This window comes from Varanus komodoensis, unplaced genomic scaffold (assembly GCF_004798865.1).
Source record: "Varanus komodoensis strain SLA01 unplaced genomic scaffold, ASM479886v1 scaffold4, whole genome shotgun sequence".
NCBI lineage: Eukaryota > Metazoa > Chordata > Lepidosauria > Squamata > Varanidae > Varanus > Varanus komodoensis.
In genome coordinates, this window is record NW_025335941.1 from 53,404,915 (window position 1) to 53,430,663 (window position 25,749).

The 25,749-nt window shown below is 42.9% G+C and overlaps 1 protein-coding gene across 1 annotated transcript in view; it reads left to right on the forward strand.

The window, feature by feature from the left end:
• Positions 1-25,749, forward strand: part of TRPC6 (transient receptor potential cation channel subfamily C member 6) — a 97,494-nt gene that overhangs the window by 61,212 nt on the left and 10,533 nt on the right. The window contains exons 2-9 of the mRNA XM_044442598.1: positions 1,190-1,964; positions 4,460-4,639; positions 6,614-6,778; positions 13,321-13,537; positions 16,686-16,916; positions 18,534-18,798; positions 21,621-21,816; positions 23,927-24,130. Of these exons, the coding sequence (XP_044298533.1) occupies positions 1,190-1,964; positions 4,460-4,639; positions 6,614-6,778; positions 13,321-13,537; positions 16,686-16,916; positions 18,534-18,798; positions 21,621-21,816; positions 23,927-24,130 (2,233 nt within the window). The remainder of the gene's footprint in view (positions 1-1,189; positions 1,965-4,459; positions 4,640-6,613; positions 6,779-13,320; positions 13,538-16,685; positions 16,917-18,533; positions 18,799-21,620; positions 21,817-23,926; positions 24,131-25,749) is intronic.

Sequence of the window (25,749 nt, forward strand, 5' to 3'; positions counted from 1 at the left end):
AAATATCTTAAAGCTTAAGGTTTACCAGAACACGCCCATCTGTTACAAACCAAGTGGAACTTTTGAGTAAGGTTGTGAATCATTAAGTGCTGCAGTCCCACAGTTCAGGTTGAAGATGAAGAGGCCCAAGCGAGTGCAAGTAAGTACAAAGTGGGAGATTTCTCATGTGTAGACCTGGACAGGGAGCTGAAGCAGCGTAAGAGGGGTGAATGTAGGAAAACAAATGATTGAAAAAGCCATGTTACAACAGATGTAGGCAAGAGGATAACGTACTCAGCTTTGGAAAGCATGGCAGATTTTTGAAAAAGATTGTGGTTTCCTAAACCAACAATTAGGTTGCACCCCAGAATATAAATGCATACAAGGCACATCATACATACTTGCTGTTTTACTACCCTCCCATTTTCCTCTGAGCATCTTTCTTTTTTGTCTAACCTGCAAACTGTTTTTTTCAGTTTAGAAAAGCCATATGGTCATGCAACAGATTTGCCAATCTTGGTAAATTCAGATTTTAATTCTTTTTTTACTTATGTGCAGACTTGAATTTATGTCATTACCAGATTTTGCAACTGCCACTAATGTTGCAGTGCAGTTCTCAGCAGCTAAATGGCTATTATATAAACAGGCATATTTAAATGACTATTATTCAAACAGGCATTTAAATATGCATTTTGAGAGAAAATTTATGTTTTAAATAAGTCATCAAATATATTTTTACACACTCATGTTGAGGACAGATTAATGCAAAAAAAAAAAAGAAGCAGCAAATATTTATTTTAGTTATTATTTTAAGGCCACCTTTAAGTACAGAGCCATTTCACAATGGCATAGAAGAAAACTACCATTTGTGAAAGTGACAAGAACTGGAAATGGATTCATGCATCTCCAGATGTTCACTGACATCTGCAAAAGTAGAAGAGCTGGGAGCGTGACTGTTTTGGAAGAAGGAGGCTGAGAAGAAGTTCAGGGGAAAAGATTCATTGCAAAATAGTTCAGCATGTAAGCTCTTGTGGTTAGTCTCTGCCATTCGTTTTCTTACCATTCTGTGAAATCTGTAAAGCATAATTTGGCTTTGTTGTCTATAAAATGAGTGGCAAAAAGCTGACTGAGCATGTCTAAGGCTCAAATGAGCAAGTATTTAAAGCGAAACAGAGGCCAATGTTTTAATAATATCTCTCTTTCTCTGCAGTAGAGGAGTGGAGAACAGGCATGCCCTCCGACAGCAGACGGTTGTTCGAGAGAAGGGCCGGAGGCTTGCAAATCGAGGTCCAGCATATATGTTTAATGACCACTCAACCAGCCTTTCCTTTGAAGAGGAACGTTTTTTGGAAGCAGCGGAGTATGGCAATATTCCCGTTATCCGTAAAATGCTGGAGGAGTGTCCCTCACTCAATGTGAACTGTGTGGACTACATGGGGCAGAATGCACTGCAGCTGGCTGTAGCGAACGAGCACCTGGAAATCACGGAAATTTTGCTGAGGAAGGAGAACCTGTCTCGTGTCGGGGATGCTCTGCTCCTAGCCATTAGCAAAGGTTATGTCCGGATAGTGGAGGCCATCTTGAGTCACCCTGCATTTGCCGAAGGCAAGAGGCTGGCCACAAGTCCCAGCCAATCAGAGCTACAGCATGACGACTTCTACGCCTATGATGAGGATGGAACTCGCTTCTCTCATGATGTGACGCCAATCATCCTGGCCGCTCACTGCCACGAGTACGAAATTGTGCACACCCTGCTGCGAAAGGGAGCGCGTATCGAGCGGCCTCATGACTACTTCTGCAAATGCAGTGAATGCAATAAGAAGCAAAAGCATGACTCTTTCAGCCATTCCAGGTCCAGGATCAATGCCTACAAAGGCCTGGCCAGCCCAGCCTACTTGTCTTTGTCTAGTGAGGACCCGGTAATGACTGCCTTAGAACTGAGCAATGAGCTGGCTGTGCTTGCTAACATTGAAAAAGAATTCAAGGTAAAATTTTAGTCTGTGGGCAGAGGTGAGTTGTCAGGGGACCTCTACTGGATCAGGCCAAAGATCCATGCAGCAGTTCATTATCCTGGCAAATGTCAACCAAATACCTAGTGGAAGCCCAAAAGTGGGGTTTGCAGATCTGATGTGTCTGGTATTCTCCTACCTCAAGCTGCTTCAGCTTATTTCTGAAAATATGGAATTGTTGATGATTGGCTTTAGATAGCCATGGAATAAGACATCACACACAGCTGTTGCTATTCAGGCAGAGTTCCAGCCCAACTATTTATTTATTTATTTATTTAGAGTATTTGTATGCCATCCCATCACATAGCCTCGGGATGGCGTTCATAAAATAAAATAAAACATAATACACATAAAATCCCGATCAACCCTGGCTGCAGAGTAAAACCTATAAGCTAATGTTAAAAGTTATTAAAATATTGTTGAAATAAAAAGGTCTTAGCCTGGCGCCGAAAAACAAATAATGACGGCGCCGGGCAGACCTCTCTGGGGAGTGCATTCCATAGGCAGGGCGCCACCGCAGAGAAAGCCCTCCTCCAGGTACTTTGCCTCTTAATGTCTTTCACGGAGGGTTCCTGGAGGAGGGCCTCTGCTGACGATCTCAGGGGGTGGGAGGACAAATACGGAAGAGGGCGTTCCTTTAGGTATCCAGGTCCCAAGCCGTTAAGGGCTTTATAGGTAATAACCAGCACCTTGAATTGAGCCTGGACTTCGATGGGAAGCCAGTGAAGCTAGTACAGGACTGGGGTTATATGAGAATAACGCCCAGTCCCCATCAGCAACCTGGCTGCTCTATTTTGCACATCTGAAGTATCCGGACTGTCTTCAAGGGCAGCCCCACGTAGAGTGAGTTACAGAAATCCAGCCGGGAAGTAACCAATGCATGTGTCACTGTCACAAGGCAATAGTCCTCCAGGTAAGGATGCAGCTGATGGATCAACCAAAGCTGAAGGAAAGCGCTCCTCGCCACTGCAGTCACCTGAGCCTCCAGGGACAGCTCTGGGTCGAGGAGCACTCCCAAGCTGCGGACCCTGGCCTTCAGAGGGAGTGCAACCCCATTCAGGGCAAGGTCCAAGTCAGAAACCTCTATAGTCAGGTCACAGGGGTCCAGTTCTTGCTGGCAGAGTTAATGGTTCTAGAACTGGTAGCAACCACAGTTTCATAGGACCATCTGGTTTTTTCATGATGGCAACATCCCTCTTTGGGAAGGGTCCACTATTGCAAAGGAGATGTCACTGCCTTAGTTTTGGCTGGTGCCAGATATTGGAGAGCTTTTGTTATTTTTTTTAAAAAAAATCTGTGAATGTGGTCATTGACTTTGGTAATAGAAGCAGAGAACCAGTAAGGGAATCAGTCCAGAAATGATGTATAGTCAGCGTCTCATTCCGTGATAAACCCCGTGTTGGAGGGGAAGTAATGAAAGGAAGTAATGTGTGTTTTCCATGCAGTGGTGTCAGTTTGCAGGAGATTTTTGGCTCAGAGTCTGAGGTGCGACAGCATTAGCTTTCCTCTCCCTTTCCTCTCCATGATTCACCAACACCTCTCTTATATGAAGCAGTTGCATTGTTTGTGTCAGCCACTGCACATATTGAAATTAGGAAACACTGGGAGCTCATAAATGCAGTGGATAGTGTAGAATCTGGCACTCAGCACTGGTGACCCAGCTTAGCATAGCAGGCTTGTTCATGGACTAGTGAAGCAAGATCAGTTTATGGACATATAAACCATATAAATATGGTTCTCACACCTGCCCTATATAATAGTAAAGAGACAAATGGACGTCAGCTTTCAGAGTCACAAACATTGTTTGGCATGCTTGTTCACTTACCTGAACAAACTCAGTACTCGTTGCTTTTCAAATTCACAAATTCTGTAATCCCCGCTGAACAGAGTCAACATCCAGCGGCTTGTGTTTTGCTAATTGTAACCCATGCTGTTTTGTTTTGTCTTTTGTAGTATTAAAATGATTTTTTAAGTAATGCAAGTAGAGAAGAGAGAGTGAGTGGTCATGTTATTGCTACCATTTCTGTGACAAATAAGGGCTTTGAGATAAAATCAGTTCCTTTAAAAATGTGAAAGGGGTTACAGTCTCTCTAAAGTCACTTAACCTGTTGCATTGTGCAACTAGGATTCCACCCAAATGATATTTCATACAATCAGTCTCTCACACACCTTCTCACACACTCACTCGTGTACACACCACCACTGTTCCTCCATCTTAGAGTTTCCCTCCCAGATAGTACAATGTCTCCGCTTAAAATGCACAAAGAGAGAATTGGCATGATCTTCAAAATACGTTTAAGCCCTGTGAAGCAGTAACATCAAGATCAAGTTCAGAAGTGGACCATTTCCCCCAGTAATTCTTCCCCCAAATACCATATTCCCTATTGCCTGGCTACGGGCTCCACTGTGTTCCCCATTGCCCGCACCTGGAAGAGACTGCTTACTTACCACCAATTTCTTTTCATTCATAGAATGATTACAAAAAACTGTCAATGCAGTGCAAAGACTTTGTGGTTGGACTTCTCGATTTGTGCAGAAACACAGAAGAAGTGGAAGCTATTCTGAACGGAGACGTTGAGCTGAACCATGGAGAGCACGGACGTCCAAGCCTCAGCCGCTTAAAGCTCGCCATAAAGTATGAAGTCAAAAAAGTAAGTTCTGGTTTTATTGAAGATGCCTCCATCAAACCTTTTCCATGTGTTCCTTACTGTCATTTTAGATAGTTTAAGTTCCATGTACTTAAGTACCATGTACTACAGCCCTTGCCCCTAAGTTCCAGCCGGCCAAGATACATCTTAATGGAGCTTAGCTTGCATAGGCATTTTACATGAATGCATTCTGCAGTACATAGACACAATGGAACTGGTCCTGCCCAATTGCCATGGCTTCCCTTATTGTAAACACGTTGAAATGTACCTCCAAAAATAAATGTGAATCATCTAGCATGTTTTCTCTGCATCTAGCAAAGCTCTACAGCTAGAGATAATGGGAACTGTGACTCAACACATCTGTTGGGCAGGGGTTTTGGGAATCCCTGTATTAAGGGAATATTAAGGAGGAAAAGAAAACTGCTTCACACAGTAAAAACAATGCTGTATAGTACAAGGATTATATTAAGTATATAATTAGTAATTTTGTTCAGCAGTGGGAGTATGATTAAGCTTCCAAAGCAGGACAAAACATTGGTTATGTATCAAAGAGGGCTAACCTAATTCACCAGAAGATAAAAATGATTTGATGGATTTATTATATTTCAATAACCTTCATGTCAGAATGGATTTGCTCCTCTGTTTTTCTGTGCTGCATAAATCTTCAAACGCGTATTTAAATCTATATAGTATTCCAAAATTAGTATAGACCCTTGAACAGGAAATAGATTTTAAAAATGGACTAGGAGGTCATAGATGAGCTTCAGGTCCACTTCTGCAGTGTACTGATTATGCGGAAAGTCATTTAATGTCATCCTCAGTTCTACACCAGGAAAAGCGGGTTGTCACAGGGACTGCAATGTTTAGGAATAAGAAAGCTGTCATATGAAATAGTTATAGTTACAAAATATAGACTGTACTTAAGCTGCTATATCAACAATAAACCCTAGCAATTCTGGAGTCCATAATGCTGTAAAAATATAATCAGTACAAACTCTAAGCCAACATGGTAGTTAGAGGAGAAACAGAAAATCTCTAGATTTTTTGGAACACAACTCCCATCAGTCTTAGTCAGTGCAGAGGATAGTGAGGAATAATGGGTGTTATAGACCCAAATATCTTCCCACTCCAACACACACCCTTTAGAGTGTCCATGAAATGCCTGCTATAGGTATCCCATTTAAGTGTCTCATCAGAAGCAGAAGGTGGCAACTGTCAGTGGCTACTAGCCATGTCCTTCCTCCTTTAATACAGGCAACATGCCTGCATATATCAGTGGCTGAGGAGCTTGGGCAGGAGGAGGTCCACTCATCCCACCCATCCCACTTGAGAGATCCTGTGGGAAGCTGGTTTGCTACCATGTCTACAGAATTCTGGACCAGAGGGACTATTGGTCTGATCCAGCATGGCTTTTCTTACGTTCTTGAGAAGTCAGCTACATTGAACTGAATGGGATTTACTCCCTGGTTAGTTTGCTTAAAATTGCAACCCAAATGTGGTGATTCAGATCTTACTTTTGCAAAGGCAGAGAAGCTTTTCCGTCAGATGCTGCCATCTGATAAACTGAAACGCTGCTGCTGTGATGCCTGGCAAGATCCATCTTTCCTGCCATGCCTGAATGTGCCGTGCAAAGCAAGATCTACCATTTTCTTAACCCAACCCAGCAGTTTGATGTTCCTCTTTGTAGCAGAAACCTTCTGGAAAAACTTAATAGAGGAACAGTCTGTTAAAGAATGAAAGGGCTGAGTACTAAAGCCAGCACACCTTCCAGATAAGTGATCAAAATTCCCAGCCTTAGGTATCCATACCTTGCTCACAGACTTTCCCCCCTTCAGGTTGTGTGGCTGCTCTTCCTTTCTGGTAGTTGGTAGCTGGATTGCTCCTGCTTTACTGTTTTCTTTAGCAAACCAAATATTGAAGTGAGGGATGGATTAGCAGTAATGTTCTCTTGTGTTCCCTTTTCTTTTTCTTGTTTAGTTTGTAGCACATCCCAACTGCCAGCAACAGCTCCTCTCTATCTGGTATGAGAATCTGTCAGGTTTAAGGCAGCAGACCATGGCGGTGAAGTTTCTGGTGGTTCTTGCCGTTGCTGTTGGGTTGCCATTCCTGGCGGTGGCCTACTGGATTGCTCCATGCAGTAAGGTATTTGTTGATGCAAGGCTGTCGCAGCCTCCTTAACGTGCTCTGCACTCCATTTGCATGCAGGGCTGAAACCGGGCTAAAATGAAGCAAGTGAGAGAGGCACTTAGCTGTGCTTTTGCGGCAAAGTTATGTATTTTAATGAAGTGACTACAGAGCTCACTGCCCAATGGCTTTGGTAAAAAACAACAGACGCTCTATACTAAAATACCTTTTTTTCATTGGTGATGGTGGTGCAGAACAAGGTGGTGGGAAAGGACGGAAAGACAACTCATTTAGTTTTGTCTGTGTGCTGTATATAGCTATATATAAATATAATGGTTTATAGTTAATGGTTTACTATTAGTTCAAACCACAACCCTGCATTTAATGGCATTAGACAGCTCAAAGGCGTAAACTTGTTCCAGCATGACAAATTCGCTGAGGTTCTGGAATGTCAACAGTTATGACAACAGCATCGCAAAACATGATGTTCTGTTGGTGTCACTTGAGCACAGCAGGAAAATTCACCAGTGCAAATGTTTACATCATGATGCAGTTTCCTTTAAAGTAAATTTCCAGGAAAGTAAGTCTGATCAGGAAGAATATCAAGAGCCTTGCTATTCTTGGGGCATATTAAACCCTAACTGCTTTTTGCTGTGTTTGTAAGCAAAGGTGTACTTCCAATGATTAATCTGCTTCAGATGCTGTAAGCATTTCTGTGTGAAAGCATATGGCACAGTCAGTAAGCTGGAGCAAAGTGCTGGGTGAGCTTGGCATCAAAGACCCAGCTTGAACCCCTTGCATGCCCAGGTAGCGCTGGGCAAACTCCATTCTGAAAGTCCGAAGAAGAGCCGCTTGCCAGTGCAGACATTCCGAGCAAAAGCAAACTACAGTCTAATATGTTTTAAGGCCATTTCCTGTGTTGCTCTTAAGGATCCATGACACATTGCCCTTTCCCTTCCCACGCTGATGACCTGCGGTATAAGCAGAGACTTCCGCATGAATGTGTGAAAGTACCGAAAATGTTATCCCATGGTCTTCCTCTGCTTTTGGAGAAACCAGAGGCTGTCTGAGAGGTGAAGAACCCAGACTTCCTAGTTTCCCATTTCACCTCTAGTTGCTCGTGGGGACTCAGGCTTTGTCTTTTGAAATCCAAACATACCATTTTGGAATGAACCATAGATTATGTCCATTGCTACGTGTGTTCAATTTCTAAAGCTCCTATGTGTCTTCTTCCAGATTGCTCAGGTCCTGCTTCTTTCTGTGCCCAGTCTTGAAGTCTGTGAGCACTGAGATCTGGAATATTTATTTATTTATTTATTTATTAAAACAGTTCTATGCCGCCCCATTCTCCTCGGGGCGGCTCACAACATAAATAAAATACAAAAATAACTATATAAAAATAACAATATAAAATAAATAGCAATATAAAAGAAGTCACCCTGGTGCTTTGGATGATTCTCTCCAAGCATAATCCCTGCTCTTCCCACTGCTCATTTTCAAAGCTTAATTCCTTTCTTCCCTGCTTCGATGATGCAATGGATTGTTGAGAAGACCAGGTCAGCAAGCTATGACGTGAGCACACCTGCCAAACTAGATTGCAAAGCGTGGCATCTGCGATATTGACTATGGGCATGCAGAAAGGAGGCAACAGAATGGAGCTTCCTCAAAATGCAGTTTTCTGGTTTGGCTATTGTAGCAAACTGAACTTGGTTCAAAGAAGAAGCAAGGAATTAAGCCCTCTGGGAGTGAGGCTGAGGGAAGGGGAGAAGAAAGGAGGAGCACATGCACCCAGCATGACCTTGCAATCCTCCAAACCATTGTTCATTTCAGTGCAATAAATGATTACATCTTTAGGCACTCTTGTTTTAAAGAAATATGCTGGATCAGATTAAAGGCCAGGGAAGTCCAGCATTATGTTCCCTCAATGTACAGCCAGCTGCCCCTGGGAATTGCACAAGCAGGACATGAGTAGCAACTGGGATTGAGAGACGTTCTACCCGATACTGCAGAGGGAGGACAGGGCTATCTAGGACAGAGCATCCTGGAGGATTCACACACAGGGCTGCCTCAGTCGGAGACCACTTGTTGGCACATAACATCAACATCATGGCTGATTGCCACCGATAACCTTCTCCTCCATGATATTATCTAATCCCATTTTAAAGCCATCTGGGTTGACAGCCATCCCTACATGATGTGGCAGCAAATTCCACAGTTTAGGTGTCTGTGGGGTGAAAGACTTGTTTTTCCTGTTCTGACTCTCCCTCATATAGCTTCCTTGGATGACTCCAGATTCTATTATTGAGAGATACGTAATTTTATACACTTGTGTCATGTCCTTCCTGTTACCCTTTGGGATTACCAAACCAAGAAGACTTAGCTGTGGTTAGCAGTTCCCAAACCTCCTTACTCAGAAACCTTTAAGCCCTGAATCACCTCCCTCCTTGTGTAGCCTTTATATACTGCTACATCTCTTAAATACATGGATCAGAAGAGGCATATAAAGCAAAGCCATCCTCTCACATGTTTATGTGTGTGTGGGAATACTTTTCAAGCCATTCCTAAATGTATATTCCCAGCTGCTCAGATTTAGGGCTGGTGAGAGGGAGAAAAGGTGGAGGGTGTGTGGACTGGAATCTGTGTGTCTCCAGAGCACGCATTCCTCCCCACTGCTCCTCAGCAGGCCCCTCCTTCCTCCCTCTTAGATCTAGTTGTGACCTGGGGTGGGGGAGTGGTGAAGGGACTTGGTCCGGGGTCTAAAGTAAGAGGACCTCCATGCTCAGACTCCCCCTAGAAATCCTATGATTTCCCAGATGATGTCGGAAGGCCATAGGATTGCACTCTAAATGCACATAGACATCAAACTGCCTTAGAACTCTTTTTGTTTAAAATTAGTATACTTCATTGTCCAGCTGGTCTGCTAACAACTCCGTTTCCTTAGCTACTTCTGCTTCATTCCATAGCTGTCTTCTCTCCCACCTCATCATCCATTGTGAGCACAGGCAGCTAATCATTTTGAAAGTACAGTGCCAAGTATTTTGTTTATCATTTGTAGACTGAATTTTAATTACAGATATCTTAGCCACCCCCTTGGAAGCTTAAAAAGGAGTTTGTTGGTATCAACAAGATTTATTGTGAAGAGCGATCATTACACATGTGAGAAGGCTGATGCCTTTATTTATTATCTTAAGAATGATAAAACCATTTTAGGCCATCACTCTAAACAAACACACCAGGGAATACGTTCCATGGAATTCAGCAGCACTTACTTTTGTGTAAATGTATTTAGTATTGCATTATTTATCTAGCTGGAGGATTAAGGGAACAAAATTTTAAAAATTTGCTAAAGGATTTATTAGAGATAGGTTTGCCCAGCATTTAGGTTTACCAGTCTTTATTAATATTAGCTTCAGCCATGTTTACTGTTTCATAAACAATTTCTTTCTGTTTTGAAAAAATAACGTACTCCTTTGACTTCTTCTTCTTTCCTAGGAGATTGGGCCCTTAACAGTGCTCTTTACATAGTAACTAAAAATAGATGTTAAAAGTAAAGACTTTAGAAATTTACAAAAAGTGTGGATTTTAACATCATATTTCATGAAACATTTAACATTTTATTTTTATTCCACTGTTCCCGACTTCAGGTCTTTAGTACTGGAGGAAAAAACAAAAACAAAACCTAACTGAGGAATTTGGCCGGTTGTAGCCCTACCCTCCCTGTGGATCCTGTGTGGGCAGAACCCTGGGCTAGATGGACCTTTGGTGTGGTCCAGCAGGCCTCTTCATCTGTTCTTAACAATAAAATGCACTGACTGGCAATGAATAACTGACTGGAAAAAGAGAATGTCTCCTTTTTATCTTTAATAGCATCCAAGAGAGGCCTGGGAGAAGGTGATGAGAGAGAGAGAGAGAGGGAAGGTCTGGGGCACGACTCAGGCTGGCATGCCAGGGCTAGGGTGCAGGTGTAAGCTGGAGTCCTGCAACAGCTTCAGTGGGCCAGAAGCAAGAGACCCATCAGGGTCAAACCAGGGAAATGATAAATCCAAATAAGCACAGTTTACTATATCACAGTCCAAGGGCACAGCCCAAGAGCACAGTTGAAAGCTCTTGATAGTCAGATTCAAGGGCAAGGTGAGGTCAGGGAGGATGGGTGCCCTTTACATAAATGCTGAGGGCCAAACACTGAGCTGAAATTGGTCATCTAAGTGTTTTGAAGAGCAGAAGTGTAGAAATGACTTTTGCCACCACATTCCTGCTCTTCACCAGATGTGATTCCCTGTGATTCCCCAAGTTCAGGGACTTCAGGATAGCCACAGCGGATTGCACAGCTAACTTACAATTCTGCAGGTGCGATATCAGCATCAATTTAATATTGACACTTGCTTCCTGGTGCCATGAGTGCAACCCGTTGCATCCATTATTGGCTTGGCACTTCTCTTTCCCATCTGGGAAACCTCAAAGATTAGACAGGTTTGATTTCTGGTGCACTGAGAGGTCAAGCAAGGCAAATATTGACGACTTGTCCACTCTTGCACACAGGCGCACCGATTTTAATGAATCTTGCAGTGGAGGGAAAGGCTCTCCTCCCTTGTAGTCTGCGAATACAATGACCAGTGTCAGCATGCTCAGCTGCAAGACACACCGTTGCTTCAGGCACTGCAGTCGCTCCTTCACTGCTTCCTTCTGCTCCTTCTGCAGTCTAGCGATCCACTTCCACATATGCAGTTGAGGCTCAGTCCCTGCCTCTGCACAATGCGTAGGATCGTCCATAATTAGCCACAGGCCCCTCGCGTACAAGCAGACTCTCAATAGCATTTGATATATTTGAGATAAGAAAGCAGAAGGCATGTCAACAGTGCATCTCCTCTCCTTATCTACTACCCAGGATGTTATCTCTGCAACAGCAGTATTCACTACGGTAGAACTGACTGCCATCTATGCATTTTCTTAAATGTTGCATCTGAACACATAAGAAGATGCATCTCTTCCATTGATACATTTCCTAATAGGATACTGCCCCTGGGATCTTGTGATAAATACTAGAACCAGTGTACAAGGTTACTCATCCACTGCTCTGGAGCATTTCCTGTCAGTGTTAGCCACTGTAAACAATGTTTAATCATTGATGGCAGTGAATTTCTGAATAACTTTCCATTAAAATAATGGAGGAATGTACAACATTATGAATACAAGTACTCTTTGGTATTTTAAGTAAAGCTTAATAAACAAAGAAAGTAGACTAGAAAAACAGCCAAAGTTAAACATAGTTTGCTCCTACATTGAATGAAATAGGATTTTTGCCCTTGAAGGAAGTCTAAAAAATTTTTAAATAAATTAATAGCCCATGTTCTACTGACACTTAAGCCCAACTTGGTAGAATGGACTGATTGCACTCTGGATGAAAAGTGTGGGGATGGATTTCAGCTGAGACTAGGGCTGCTTTCAGGCAACTCTTCTACCATCCAAAAGGCATAGTGCAGCTATTCCGTATTTTCCTGCTTAGCAGGTTTTCTGTGAAAAGGAAAAAAAGTAGTAGGAAAACAAGCAGGACATACCTGTGGATCTGCCCCCCCACATGTACACTGCACAAAGAAGAGCCTCACTGGGAAGCACTTTCTGTACATTATATTACTGCAGTCTGAAATTCATCTTGCTCATGAGGTGGGATATCTAGGTTTCTTCATAGGTATCCTGTGTTCACACCTCAGTGCAACCCATAGTTTAGATGTTCAAAGCATCTTGGGATCATGCTTTTATTTTAGTAATGAATCAGAATCCCAGGACTCAATATTCATCAGGAATGTGCATTTGAAATTGCAATGTTTCATATCAGTAGTTTTGCTCATCCAGAAAACTCCTTTCTTCACTGCATTGGACCAGAGAGTTGGAAGTGGTCCTCTAGGCCATTAGATCCATGGATCATTTCTTTGTCTTTGCCTCTGCTTGGCCCTGCTTTTGTCCTGTGTATCCATCTGTGTTTAAAAGCATCCCTGTACAGCCAAGAAATAACATGACTGCTGACTAAACACTGGGGACATGTCTGGTGCCCCCCCACACCATGTAAACCTGGAAAACAGAGCTGAGGAAAACGGTTGTCCCAGTAAGCAGGCCATTCCTTCAGAGGTGGCACGGTGAGCTTGGTCCCTTATTCTGTTCCAGAGACAGACAGGCCGGAGAAGTTAGTCCTCCATGTGGGCCATTGACTGGTCTGACTCTCTCCCCCACCGCCCCCATGTTTCCTCACCCTCTTCTTGAAGGTGACAACAGCCATCGTTATGCTTCCAGGCTATAGCCAGACACAGAGCTTCCACTTTCCAGTCCCTTGCACTATTGCAGTCCTTAAGTACCTGGGTGGTTGGAGCAACACAGAGCTGATACACAGAGACAGATAACAGCAAAGTGCACCTAAAGATTGCATCAGATGATCATTTTACACATTGTTTTCCCCTCTTGCATTCTCAGTGTATCTGACCATTCAATTTGCTAGCTTAACATAAAACTGCCTTGACAGATAATGCTATTTTTATTTATTTTTCTTCTCTAACCTGTTTTTTTTTCAGTTGGGTAAAATACTGCGTGGACCCTTTATGAAATTCGTGGCACATGCTGCTTCTTTCACCATTTTTCTTGGGCTTCTGGTTATGAATGCAGCAGACAGATTTGATGGCACCAAGCTGAAGCCTAATGAAACCAAAACAGATGGTGCGAAACAGCTGTTCAGGATGAAAACATCGTGCTTCTCCTGGATGGAGTTGCTTATTATCTCATGGGTAATAGGTAAAAACCATTTCTCAAAATTCTATCTTGCCTTCATAGCAGTGAACTGCATTTCTTTAGCTCTGCCCCTCCAATAATGAAAAGTATAAGATATAAATGGAAGCATCTTCCATGCTTCACATTTGCTTCTCTGAATCTCATATGAAAGCTGGGCCTGCAAAATGCCACAGGGCACCTTTCTTCCTTTTTCTTTTTGCTCTTCTGTGGTTCCCCGCACATACAGTTGTGTATTAAGGTAGCAAAGCAGGTACATTGGAAATGCTTATTCAGAATGCACTGATTATATCAGATGATCTACTGTTCATAGAAGTAAGCATTTTCTGAATTGGAATTGTTAGGTCTGTGCCTGTTCACTGGATTTCAAAACTGGGGCCACTGTCTTCAAAACACGATATACAATTCAGCCCCTTTGACAGCCATATCTTAAGCCACTCGGTAGCTTGCCAGTGACATGTTGTCATTAATTCATATGTAATTTACATTTCAGAAGCCTAGAAAGAAGGCTTCATGATCCAATGTGTAAATGTATTACCCTTGATATTGATATGAAAGGTCATACGCCATCTTTTTTCTTAGTTTTAGTAAAGAAAAAAGATGAAAAGTTATTTTGAAATTATCTAAGACTTGGAGATTAGTCTGTAGAATGAACAACATACAACAACTGAAATCAAAGGCCTGTCTTTCCCAGCTGCGTTATTCAAATAAGAATTAGCTCTCCTAAGGTCAAGCTTTAAAAAGAAGGTGTCTTTTATAGGCAGGGTAAGTGATGGCAGGGCTCGCAGGATTTCGGAAGGAGAAGCCTCAGTAGCTTCTTCCCTCCCTCCCTAAGTTCTGCCTCATTTCTGCAGTCACCTCTGCTGCATGTGTGTCATCGTAACCTGGTGAGGGTGAGCATGGAGGTGATTTCTAAAACACCGCAGAACCCAAGAGTAAGACATGGATTGCAAGATGGTTTCAGTGTTGCCTCCAGCTCTCCTCTCCTTGGGTTGAGCTGGGGTGCAGGTAATTATGAACACGAGGCAGCCTGCAGCTGGTGCACACATGGTGGGAGAGAAGAGAGAAGCCTCCAGGACTTCCTCTTCTTCCTTCAATTTGCGAGCCCCTGTAAAGCCAATGAGCATATTGCGCTATTGTCAGCGAGCACTGGAGGCTATTATTATGCAACAGCAGAGAAATTCATCTTAGTAGGAGATAGGGTTCCAGTTAATTAAGTCTTGCACTTTAGAGGCTAATACACATGTAATAAAAATAAATGAAAGAAGAACTGTGACAGACATAAAGGAAATAGTAGGTTCTCCCCTGACTCTGTTTGCATGCATGGTTAAGGAAAATGCGACTGTGTTATCATGGTTAAGAGTGCAGCTCCGGAACTCAGGCGAACTGGTTTCTAGTCATGGAGCCAACTGGGTGACTTTGGGCCAGTCACAGACTCTCAGCCCTACCCACCTCACAGGGTTGTTGTTGTAGGGATCAGACTGAGAGCAGCAGGAGAATTATGAAAGCTGCCTTATGCTTCTTGGAAGGAAAAAAGGTGGGGTATAAATACATAAAATAAATCAAAGCCATTACAAAAAATGCATTCATCTGGCATGCCAATTAAGGTTGAAATCCTATTCCCAATTACATGGAAACAAACCCTATTGCGCTCGATGGGAATAAATAGTGAGTAGAAATGTGTAGGATTGTACTGGAGACTCCAAAGGGAGGGTTGCCAGATATCAGCCGGGAAATCTGCTGTGTTTCTCCTTTTCACAGTCCAGGAGAAGACGAAGCTGCTGTGCCCCTGTCACATCCATTCCTTCCTTGGTTCAGGGCTAGGGTGGCCCAACAGTAAATCAATTGTTATTTGTTTCTTTGAAATATTTTTAACCTTCCTTTCAGGGCTTTCTGCCCTCAGAGTATTACAAAAGCATGACCAGGGGGTTACAATTAAATACATACAGCCAAGGCTAATGATTTGTAAGCACCAAAACCCATCTGGAATAAATAGACTGTATCCAAAGTTAGAGTAGACCAGCTGAAATAAATGCGACTCAGACTAGCACTGGACAGCATCCTTTATTTGTTTATTTAAAATTTTCTAGACCGTCCCTTACCGTGATCTCAGGACAGTTTAACAATAAGAGAATATAAAATAAAGCACAGCATCCTAATAACATTTCCAAACAGCATACATTCCAATGTGTCTTTAGGACTTTTTTTTACAGGCTGCAGTCTTGAAATCGCATGCATCTCCTTGGGGATAGGGAGATCCAAAGGTGTGGGGCCATCACTGAGAAAGCCCTGTCTTTAGCAGCCATCGACCTAGCATCTCTTGCTAGTTGGCCAGATAATAGGGTCCCGTAACTTAATACTGTAGGCAAGCTCATCAATGTAGGCAGGTAACATAGTCTCAAGCAATTTAGTGTTTTAAATCTAAAGCCATTAGCTTCAATTTGGTCCAGAAAGCCAATGTAAAGCATGCAGAGCCAGAGGAAGGAGATCAGACTGCCCAGCTCCCATAAATGTACTGGCTGCTACATCCTGAACATACTGCAGTTTCCCAATTGTCCTCAAGTACAACTCCATATGGAGCATGTATTCTATTCAAAGGAGAGTTCAGTTGTTCTGCAAAGACACCATTTAGGAATGTTACAGAAAGTTCAGAAGAGCAGAAACATGCTGCACAGCTTGGCTTTCCCATTCTGACTCTCTTTTCCACCACAGTTTCACACTCCAGAGCTCCTCTGTTGTTCCCAGGTCAGTGGCCAGATTCCAGGGAATGGGCTGCCCCTCTCTGTTTTATCAGTTAGTCTGGAGAGCTACTGCAGTCTGTTGATCCGATCAGCTGGACAGGGGAGTCAAACCCGGGCAATCGTAGGGGTCGTGTTCTCTCCTCCCCAGGGTCCTTGGTGGCCTCTATGGCTTCTGGATATAACAGGATGGCTGGCAAAAAGGGCCATGAATGGTGGATGTGAAGATGCAATGGCTGCCTCACTTTTGGTGACACTAGGAATGCAAAGGCAAAGTGGCAACCTCTGACTGTAATCTGGAAGCCCTTCTCATGGGCCAAATCCTCCTTGCCTCTTCTGTGATGTAATAAAATAGAATTAGGTCAACATAAGCTTTCACGTTGACCTCATGTGTGACCTCTTCTTCCTTACTTTAGGTATGATATGGTCTGAATGCAAAGAAATTTGGTCTCAAGGTCCCAAGGAATACCTGTTCGAGTTGTGGAATATGCTAGATTTTGGTATGTTAGCTATTTTTGCAGCTTCGTTCATTGCAAGGTTTATGGCATTTTGGCACGCTTCCAGAGCCCAAAACATAGTGGATGCCACAGTGAATATGGACATGTCTCCTGAGACACTGGATCCCAGCATAAAGTACTACACTTTGGGTGAGTATGAACAGTTAACAGTCATGTTGCAGAGCTAAAGAGAACTGTTAGGTCTAGTTTAGTTGGTTTCAGAAAGCACGGTTACATAAATGAAATCCGAAATCATATTGTTTTCTATATCTGTATTCCACATGGAATTCTGGATCAGTTATGCTAAAATTCATGTGGACTAAAATCTGATACAACAAGAGCTTGCAACTGTCTCCATCTTCCTGATGTTATTTGCATGTGGCTGAACTTTTTAGTTTTTCCACTCTGCTTTTTATAAAAGGTTTGAAGTGTATTTGTGGTATAGTTTAGTCTTCTCCCAGTGTGCTGTCCTCAGATGTCTCAGATTATAACTCCTGCAGTGTCTGACCATTCACCATGCTAACTGTGGCTGATGAACATTGCAGTCCCAAACATCTGGAAGGCACATAGTTGGGCGAAGTTTGTCCAGTTCCATGAAAATGAAAACATTTTTACTAGCCTACCAGTGATAATGAAAAAAGCTGTTTTACACGATCTTTGGATGATGATTTTCCCTCTGTGAGATCACTACTGGGCTTAATAACCACCAGAGCACTTTCAGTTTAAGGCTAAATAGCTGGTGCTGTGGTAACTCTTGGGGCAGAACACAAGCCTGGGCTAGCAAGGAGTGAGGAATCCGATTGCAGGGTTGAAATCTTTTGGAATTTCTCAGCTCAGTTCCTCAGCCTGCAGCCTGCATTGCCTCTGCCCTCAGTCTGCCTTGCACTAAGCGTTTGTATGGCTGTCTGGAAGGAAGTGAATCCAACAATTCCACAGTTAAAATTAGCAAGGGCAGGTTGCACACATGCCGTCCACTTCCATGCACATGACTTGTAGGCACTGTTGGTTTTGCACAAGAATTCCGTGTAAAGAAGAGACCCACTGGTGTTTTTGAGTATTTGGGGATTTGATCTCCCCAGGCTAGGGCTGAAAAGAAGCATGGCAAGCCCCATGGGTTGGCTGTCCAGGAGAAGTTAGGTAGAGGTGGAATTCCCACTCTGCTGCCACTGAGAGTTTCTCTTCTAGGAGGGTTCCTCCAAAGGTCCCATTTAGGCCCAGAAAAAGTTCCACTCAGCTCTTAACCAATTCCAGAAAATAAGAAGCTGTCTCTTAAAGCAGCGTCAGAAGTTGCAGTTCTAGCAATAACTAGGTAGCAATGTTTGTTATTTGCTCCAGTAATGATAGGGACCAGATGGATGTGCCTCTGCTCCAGATGAATCCCCTCCTTTGTTCCCATACACAGTAGAGTTGATGGAGAGGGTGCCGAAGTAAGGCCTCTGGGGCTGACCTTAGTATTTGTGCAGGTAAATATGGAACTTGTGTCTCAAGCCAGTGTGGTGTTGTGGTTAAGAGCATGGGACTGGGACTCAGAGGATCTGGGTTCGAGTCCCCGCTCGGCCATGGAGCCAACTGGGTGACTTTGGGCCAGTCACAGACTCTCAGCCCAACCTATCTCACGGGGTTGTTGTTGTGGGGATAAGATGGAGGAGGAGAGATGATGTAAGCCACCGTGAACCCTTTATAGGAAAAAGGCAGGACATAAATCGCAATATAAATAAATAAAATAAATAAACCATTAAATGGAAACGCTTGTCTTTTTCTTTATAGCAAGAATAGACTGGGATCCATCTGACCCCCAAATTATATCCGAAGGCTTGTATGCAATTGCTGTGGTTCTAAGTTTCTCAAGGATCGCCTACATCCTGCCAGCCAATGAAAGCTTTGGACCACTACAAATATCACTTGGCAGAACTGTGAAAGACATATTCAAGTTCATGGTCATATTTATCATGGTTTTTGTGGCCTTCATGATTGGGATGTTTAATCTCTACTCCTACTACCTGGGAGCAAAACAGAATGAAGCATTCACTACGTAAGTTAATATGGCTGAAATCTGCACATTATTTTATTGGAAAGCACTCAGCTGGATCAAGCCCAATAGCTCTTATAGTGTACTTAATATGAGCAGATCATCTGCCATAATCTGGAATTCTTCAGTACTGATTTTCCAACAATGTTACCTAAACTAGCAGTACTGATGCAGTCAAATATCAAGCAAATATACTGTAAAGTAGTTCTAGAGCACCTTTCCTCAGCTTGGTGCTGTCCAGATTTTTTTGGACTAGCATTCCAGCCCTGGAGAATGTTGAATTGGGTACATGAGGGTTGAAGTCCAAAATGTCTGGAGAGCACCAGGCTGAGGAATGTTTGTCTAGAGGTATTTCTTCATAAATAGATACCCAGATGAATCATGCTTATAATCTCAGTGCTCATAACCCATGTCAAACATTTAGGATGTGTAGCCTCTCTGAATGTCACTTGCCTAGATGGGTTAACAGGATCAGTACAGGATGCAGAGTTGCCATTGCATACAAATAATTATGTTAGTTCTAGCCTGTCAAAACTGGAGGCAATATTTGGAAACACCTTTATGGTGCCATCCGTTCATCACTCTTTGTATTCTTGACGTTGCAAAAATGTGGGGTTTATCCCTAATAAACAGGTATGCTAGGACAGAGTCCACTTGTCCTGGGGATTGGTAGCCACTCAGGGATTGTCACATCAGCAGAGTGTGAGTAACACAACACAACACCCTCACGGCTAAGTGAAACCTCTATTGGTCCACTTGCTGATTTGCCTAGTGCCTGCAGGGCAAGCAGTGCTGACAGCCACCCAAGGTGGCCAAATGACGCTTGGAGCAGCTGTCAGAAGCTATCCTCCCACTCTGCACCACCATCCTTGGAGCAGGGGTGATGCAAGGCGGGGGAGCTGCGGTCAAGTTGCAGGGCAGTGGAGATGATCGATGCTGCCCCACTTCCATGGCATCCGTATCCCAAATGGAATGCAGGAATCTGCCAAACGTTCAGGCCCTGCGAAGCACTCCTTCGTATGTACTGGACAGTTCCAGGGATATCTTTTCCTCTATATTATATGAAGCTGGCAATCTGCTTGCAAGAAGCTTTTCATATCCCACCTGTTGTTCTGTTACTGGGTTCTTGCCTTAAGGGGACAATGATCTGCAGTAATGAACAGGTAATGTAAGGCCCCAGTGCTAGAGTGTCACACATTTTCGTTGCCAAGCGAATGGTCATTTCATTTCATTTACTGCATTTCCAAACCACTCCATAGCCGAAACTCTCTGGATGGTGTACAGCAGTGCATAAAACGAAACAATAACATACAAATAATAAAAAGCATCAACATATACTCCAAATAGCTAACAATACAATAAAACTGACCTGTAAAAGGAAAACTCAAGCCACCTGGGATGAGTAAACCCCTCAAACCCCTGGGCAGCTCAGTACATCTCTAAAAGCTTCAGCAAAAAGGGCTGTATTAACCTACACCAAAAAGATGGCAAATTGGATGCTCGGCAGGCCTCAGTGGGGAGATTTTCCATAGATTGCAGGTGGGGAGGACGTGTTTCCATGTTTCAGGTCTTGCCTCCCTTTTCACGGCATGGATTGTCCCTTGCCCATACCCGGATGAGGTGCGCAGTTAGGGTGCTCACGTGAGTTGTGGCTCTCTTCCCCTGCCCGAGTCAAGATAAAAGGGGAAGGAGGAATAGAGAGGAATCAGGCACTTTATTTAATAGCAACCTTTATACACTACCTGATCTTCTAAAAGCATCAACAATATAAAACAGTGGCTGTGTGCTACCTCCTTTGTCCAAGGTGCCATGTCTGCATGCAGCAGTTGCTGAGAAGTTGGACAGGTGAGGTCTTGCACCTGTCCCGCTTGAGGGATCCTGCAGGCAGCCTGTTTGCCACCATGTGAAAAGAGTGCTGGACAGGACGGACCTTTGGTCTGATCCAGCATGGCTTTTCTGATGTCCTTATGTTCTAACAATAAACAATAAAACCTTGCAACAATAAAAACAAGTACATTCAGCATAGTTTTTAAATACCTTAAAGGATTAAAAGCGACACAGTTTAAAAGACTAAATGGAAAAATGCACCCATTGGAAAATGCACTTCCTAAAGACTAACAAATTGCTGGATTAGGATCTTGAATAATTTTTGATGGAAGCACATTCTATATTTTGGAGGCAATGCAAGATAAAGCCTACAGCAACCTATATACAGTGGAAAAAGAAACTTATTCCAGTTGAAATCAGTTAGGAATCCATTCTTCCTAGGACTGAGCAGCTGCACGGTTTCTTCCAATTTCTCCATTTTATACACCACAAAAATCTGAAGATGCTTATTGCAGGTGGCAATCTGAAGATCTGCTCTTCCGGGTTCGAGCCGCTCTGTCCCACCCTTCCTGCCCAGTTTGGCTACAAGAGCAACGGCCATCCATAAACCAGTTTGGCTACAAGAGCACTTTGAGGCCAAGGGAAACAGTTCAGCCCAAACCAGGGCAGTATGGAAAGCTCCTGTTCACTGTTGTGAAAACAATATAGCTGCACCCAGGCAACGCTGTATTATACGATTGGCAACATTTCTAATCATATACCTTCCTTGGGAAATCTATTATTCCAGAATGTTACACATTTTCCCCAGGGGTTCCTATTCAAAAGCCACACTTGATCAGGTGCTTCTTGAACTTGCAAAATTGCTGACACTTTTAACGTTATCAGGACACACCAGATTCTTCTCCACAGTTAATCAAAAGATGCAGGTTACTGTTGACATATTCAGTGGATCTTTTATTAGAGTGCTTTGTTTATGCTTCTGGATATTTTTCTTTCAGAGTGGAAGAAAGCTTCAAGACTTTGTTCTGGGCAATATTTGGACTCTCAGAAGTAAAATCCGTTGTCATAAATTATAAGCACAAATTCATTGAAAACATTGGCTATGTCCTCTACGGCGTTTATAATGTCACCATGGTTATTGTTCTGTTGAACATGCTTATTGCAATGATCAATAGTTCTTTCCAAGAGATTGAGGTAAAACTCTGTCGAACTATCTTCTTTAGTCCCTGTTGTTGTCTGATCCATTTTTTTTACTGTTTCTCTTTGCTGTATCTAAATTGTGTTTTCGTCAATCAAAGAGAGTTTATAGTGAAATCCTGTACATGTTTAGTCAGATTTTAGTCTCAGTTTGTTCAGCAGGGCTTACTCTTATGGAGGCACACATAGCATTGCATCCTTGGATTGACAGCCAATCCTACTCTAACCATAATAAGGTTATGAGTCATACCACCTTCAGATTGCCTTCCAGGACAACATATCAAGGGCTCTCGGGCAGTTTCCCTTCCAGGCATGGATCAGAAATTGACTTGTCTAGATACAGCATATTTCTTCTCATGTTTGGTTGGTGTACTACTAATGGTCTTTAAGTGTTGGTTGCTTTGTCTGGATTATGCCCCTACCCTTTTTTCAGAGAATGTCACCTTGATGACAATATTATGTTACTCAAATTATTTGACCATGTGAGAACAATTAGTAACATGCCATTTTGTAACCTAGTGTTCACTGGTCTTTATTGGTAATAATAATAATAATAATAATAATAATAATAATAATAATAATAATAATACTTGCAATGCTGAGGACATCCCAAAAACTATGAAATACAGACCAGTACCAATATCTAGCCTTGGAACAACTTCTGCTCATATTGGACTACATAATCTTCTTCTGTGCCAACAGAAATTTACTTTGTTGTGAACTGCCCAGAGAGCTTCAGCTATGGGCAGTATAGAAATGTTATGCTATGCTATGCTATGCTATGCTATGCTATGCTATTACTATTTATCACATTTCTATGCTGCCCCTTAGCCAAAGGCTCTCTGGGTGGCTCCACAGCACTATATATAAATAACAATAACAAACAAACCATAAAACATGATATAATTAAAATACAAAATAAGTACAACCATATAAATAGGACCAGGAGGAAAATAAACACAATACAAGCAATAACAACCAATAAAACAATACAACAAGCAAACCAATAATCCAATCTAAAAATTGATACTAAATAAAAAGTCTTAATTCTGTCACTCAGCTTGTGATAGCTTTATCTGTGCTCTTAGCCACAGAGTGCATTTGAATCCTGGTACTGCTCTGTCCGCTCAGGTCAGATCTCATCTACATTCAGTTCTCAGTGCTACAATGTAAGAAGAAAGATACTGGCAAATGGGAGCAGATTCTGAGGAGGGAGTCTTGAGAGCAAGTCCAGTGAGGAGAGATTTAAAAATTGGATATATTTAGCCTGGAAAAGAGAGAATTAGGAGGCAGTGACTGGTTCACTCTGAATGACATGCGCCCTTTGCTTTCATGCCATGTGAGCCCACTTCCAAGCCAGTCTGGCATCCCATGGCTTGTTGCAGGGTTCAGGAGCCACCCTGGATGGCATCACAAGTCCTTGGGCAGGCAAGGAATCCTTGCTGCTCTTGCCAAGGGGCTGTCAGGCAAGTGCTGCTGAGAGACACCCCCAAGGCAGGTGCAGCTCTCCCCGCGGCAGCTGCCAGCCAGGAGGTCTGCTTGCGTGATGTGGTGAGAGATGCCAGTGGCTGCTGCTCCCTCAACTGCTGCAAATGGCAATGGGGAAGGCGGGGGGGGGGCTTGGTGCTCCCACAGGATCTCCTGGGATACCTGTGGGAGGACTGCATGGGGAGAAGGGGTGCATCCTCTCCCTGATGTGCCCTGTCGTCTGTTGGGGACAGGGGGGCTTACACGCTGGACTGCATAGCTCTCAACACCACCTGGCTTATTGTGTCGTGTGAACCCAATAAGCATGATCGCAATCTTCAACTATCTGAAACCTTGGCACTCAGTAGATGGAGTGAATTTGTGCTCTGCTGGTTCAGAGAGGAGGTCCCAAACCAATTTAGGGATTTGGAGTAAATATCAGGGGGAAACCTCCTGACCATATAAGCTATATGGAATGGGAACAAGCTGCATCAGATGTTGGTAGAGCCAAGTGGGATGGTCATCTTTTACGAGTGCTGTGGGTTGGTCTAGATGCCCTTTGAGCAACCTGCCATTTTTATGATTCTAAGACTCTACATATTGAAATGATCCCTGATGAACCGTCTCCTCTGCTTTTCAGGATGATGCTGATGTGGAATGGAAGTTTGCAAGAGCAAGACTGTGGTTCTCCTATTTTGAGGAGGGCAGAACACTTCCAGTACCTTTCAATCTAGTGCCTAGCCCCAAATCCCTACTTTACCTCTCACTCAGAATAAAAAAGTGGATCTCTAAAGTGTTGCTTTGCCATAAGAAAGGTTTTCAGGAAGATGCAGAGATGAATCAGGTAACTTTGTGGGATAAAACACTACTTTCAAGATTTGCATATAATTTTACATGATTTTTTTTAATTTAATGGGGAAATATTTCAACTACATACCATGGAATGTCATAGCTATTCTCTTTAATGTTTCAGTTAGAAAGATGGAAAAATGATTTTATTTTTAGGGTTACTCACCAGTTGAATCTCCTTCAGGCAAGAGGGCATCTTGGAAAGCATAATGTATTTCTCTTAGTTTTTACCATTCAGTTTAAAGATTGCATTAACTTTGTTGCAGCACTGAAGATTGCAATACCCCATGGGTCTCTTGTGGGAATCTGGAACTTTAAGCAATGGTAGCATGTATAAGAGGGAAGTTCTGGGGGAAATGACTCTGCTAGGTAGCCTGTACTGAATGGCGATTGAGTGGAAGGCTCCCCTGCCATTATCAGTTGCACAGACTGGGGCTGCCCCTTCAAGTGCCAAAGCAGATGTCTTACCTGGAATATCCATATCCCTTGACAGGAGAGACTCCACTCAGTGAATCATCAGCATCTGAAGTATGGTTGGTGGAAATGTGGGAAATGCAAAGTCTTTTCAGTGGCTTTGTCCAGCTCTGGAACTCCCTCCACCAGCAGGCCCTCCTAGTTCCTTCATTGCTGCTCATCCATTGCAGGGAATCTTGGATATTGTTTAACTTCTCTGCATACCAGGCCTTGCTTTCTTCTCATGAAAAAGCAGCTCTCCAAACTGATACCCAGCCAGGGTTGCCACTCACACATCACGAAAAAGGACACATATATAATTTGTTTGTGCTAATTTAAATGTATAGATGCAAATTTTCAAACAATCACATGTCTCCATAGTGAGGAAGACTAGGTAACCTGCGTGCAAGCTTGGCCTGCTGTCCAGTTGCTAACTGTAGAGGGACAACTTCAGTAGCCCTGCTGCTTAGGGTTCTTTAGGGTTCTTCTTGGGGCTCTTCATCTTTAATCTGGACTTGGCCCTTCAAATAGAGGACTGCCTTCTGCAAAGTAGGACACATGGCCACCTTGACCCCAGTACAGTTGACTAGTTGTGGAATGGCGTGTACATCTAACTGTGAGTGATGTAAGCATCTGCAGTAGCTTTTGCAATCAAATCTGGAAGCTGAGGTGCACTCAGTCCCCAGAAGATCTCCTTCCTGGGTAACTTGAACAAGATTTTGTGCTCTAGGAAGAAAGTGCAATTGCATAGACTCAGACAGACAGAAGGTTCAGAACAACTGGCCAAATCCAAAAGGCAACAATATCTGCTAAGGAACTTGGAAGTGTTGGCATTACATCCTTGCTGCCAATATTATATTAGAGTTCTTGATTGATTATCAATATTTGATTGACTAATTTTTAGAATTTTATAAACCATCCTTAATCAACAGGATCACCGGGTGAGGTACACAACTTCAGAAACAAACAAATGCAGTATAAAAATCATGCAATTGCAAAATAAAACAAATAAAACAACAATATCTTTTAAACCAGCAAATCAATCAATGGTCAATACAGTTTAAAAGTTAAGTCTAATTTGTTTAAGTTGTTGTTAAATCAATGCTTAGGCTAAAAAGAAATGTTTTAGCCTAGTACAGAATGTCAGCACCAATTGTATCT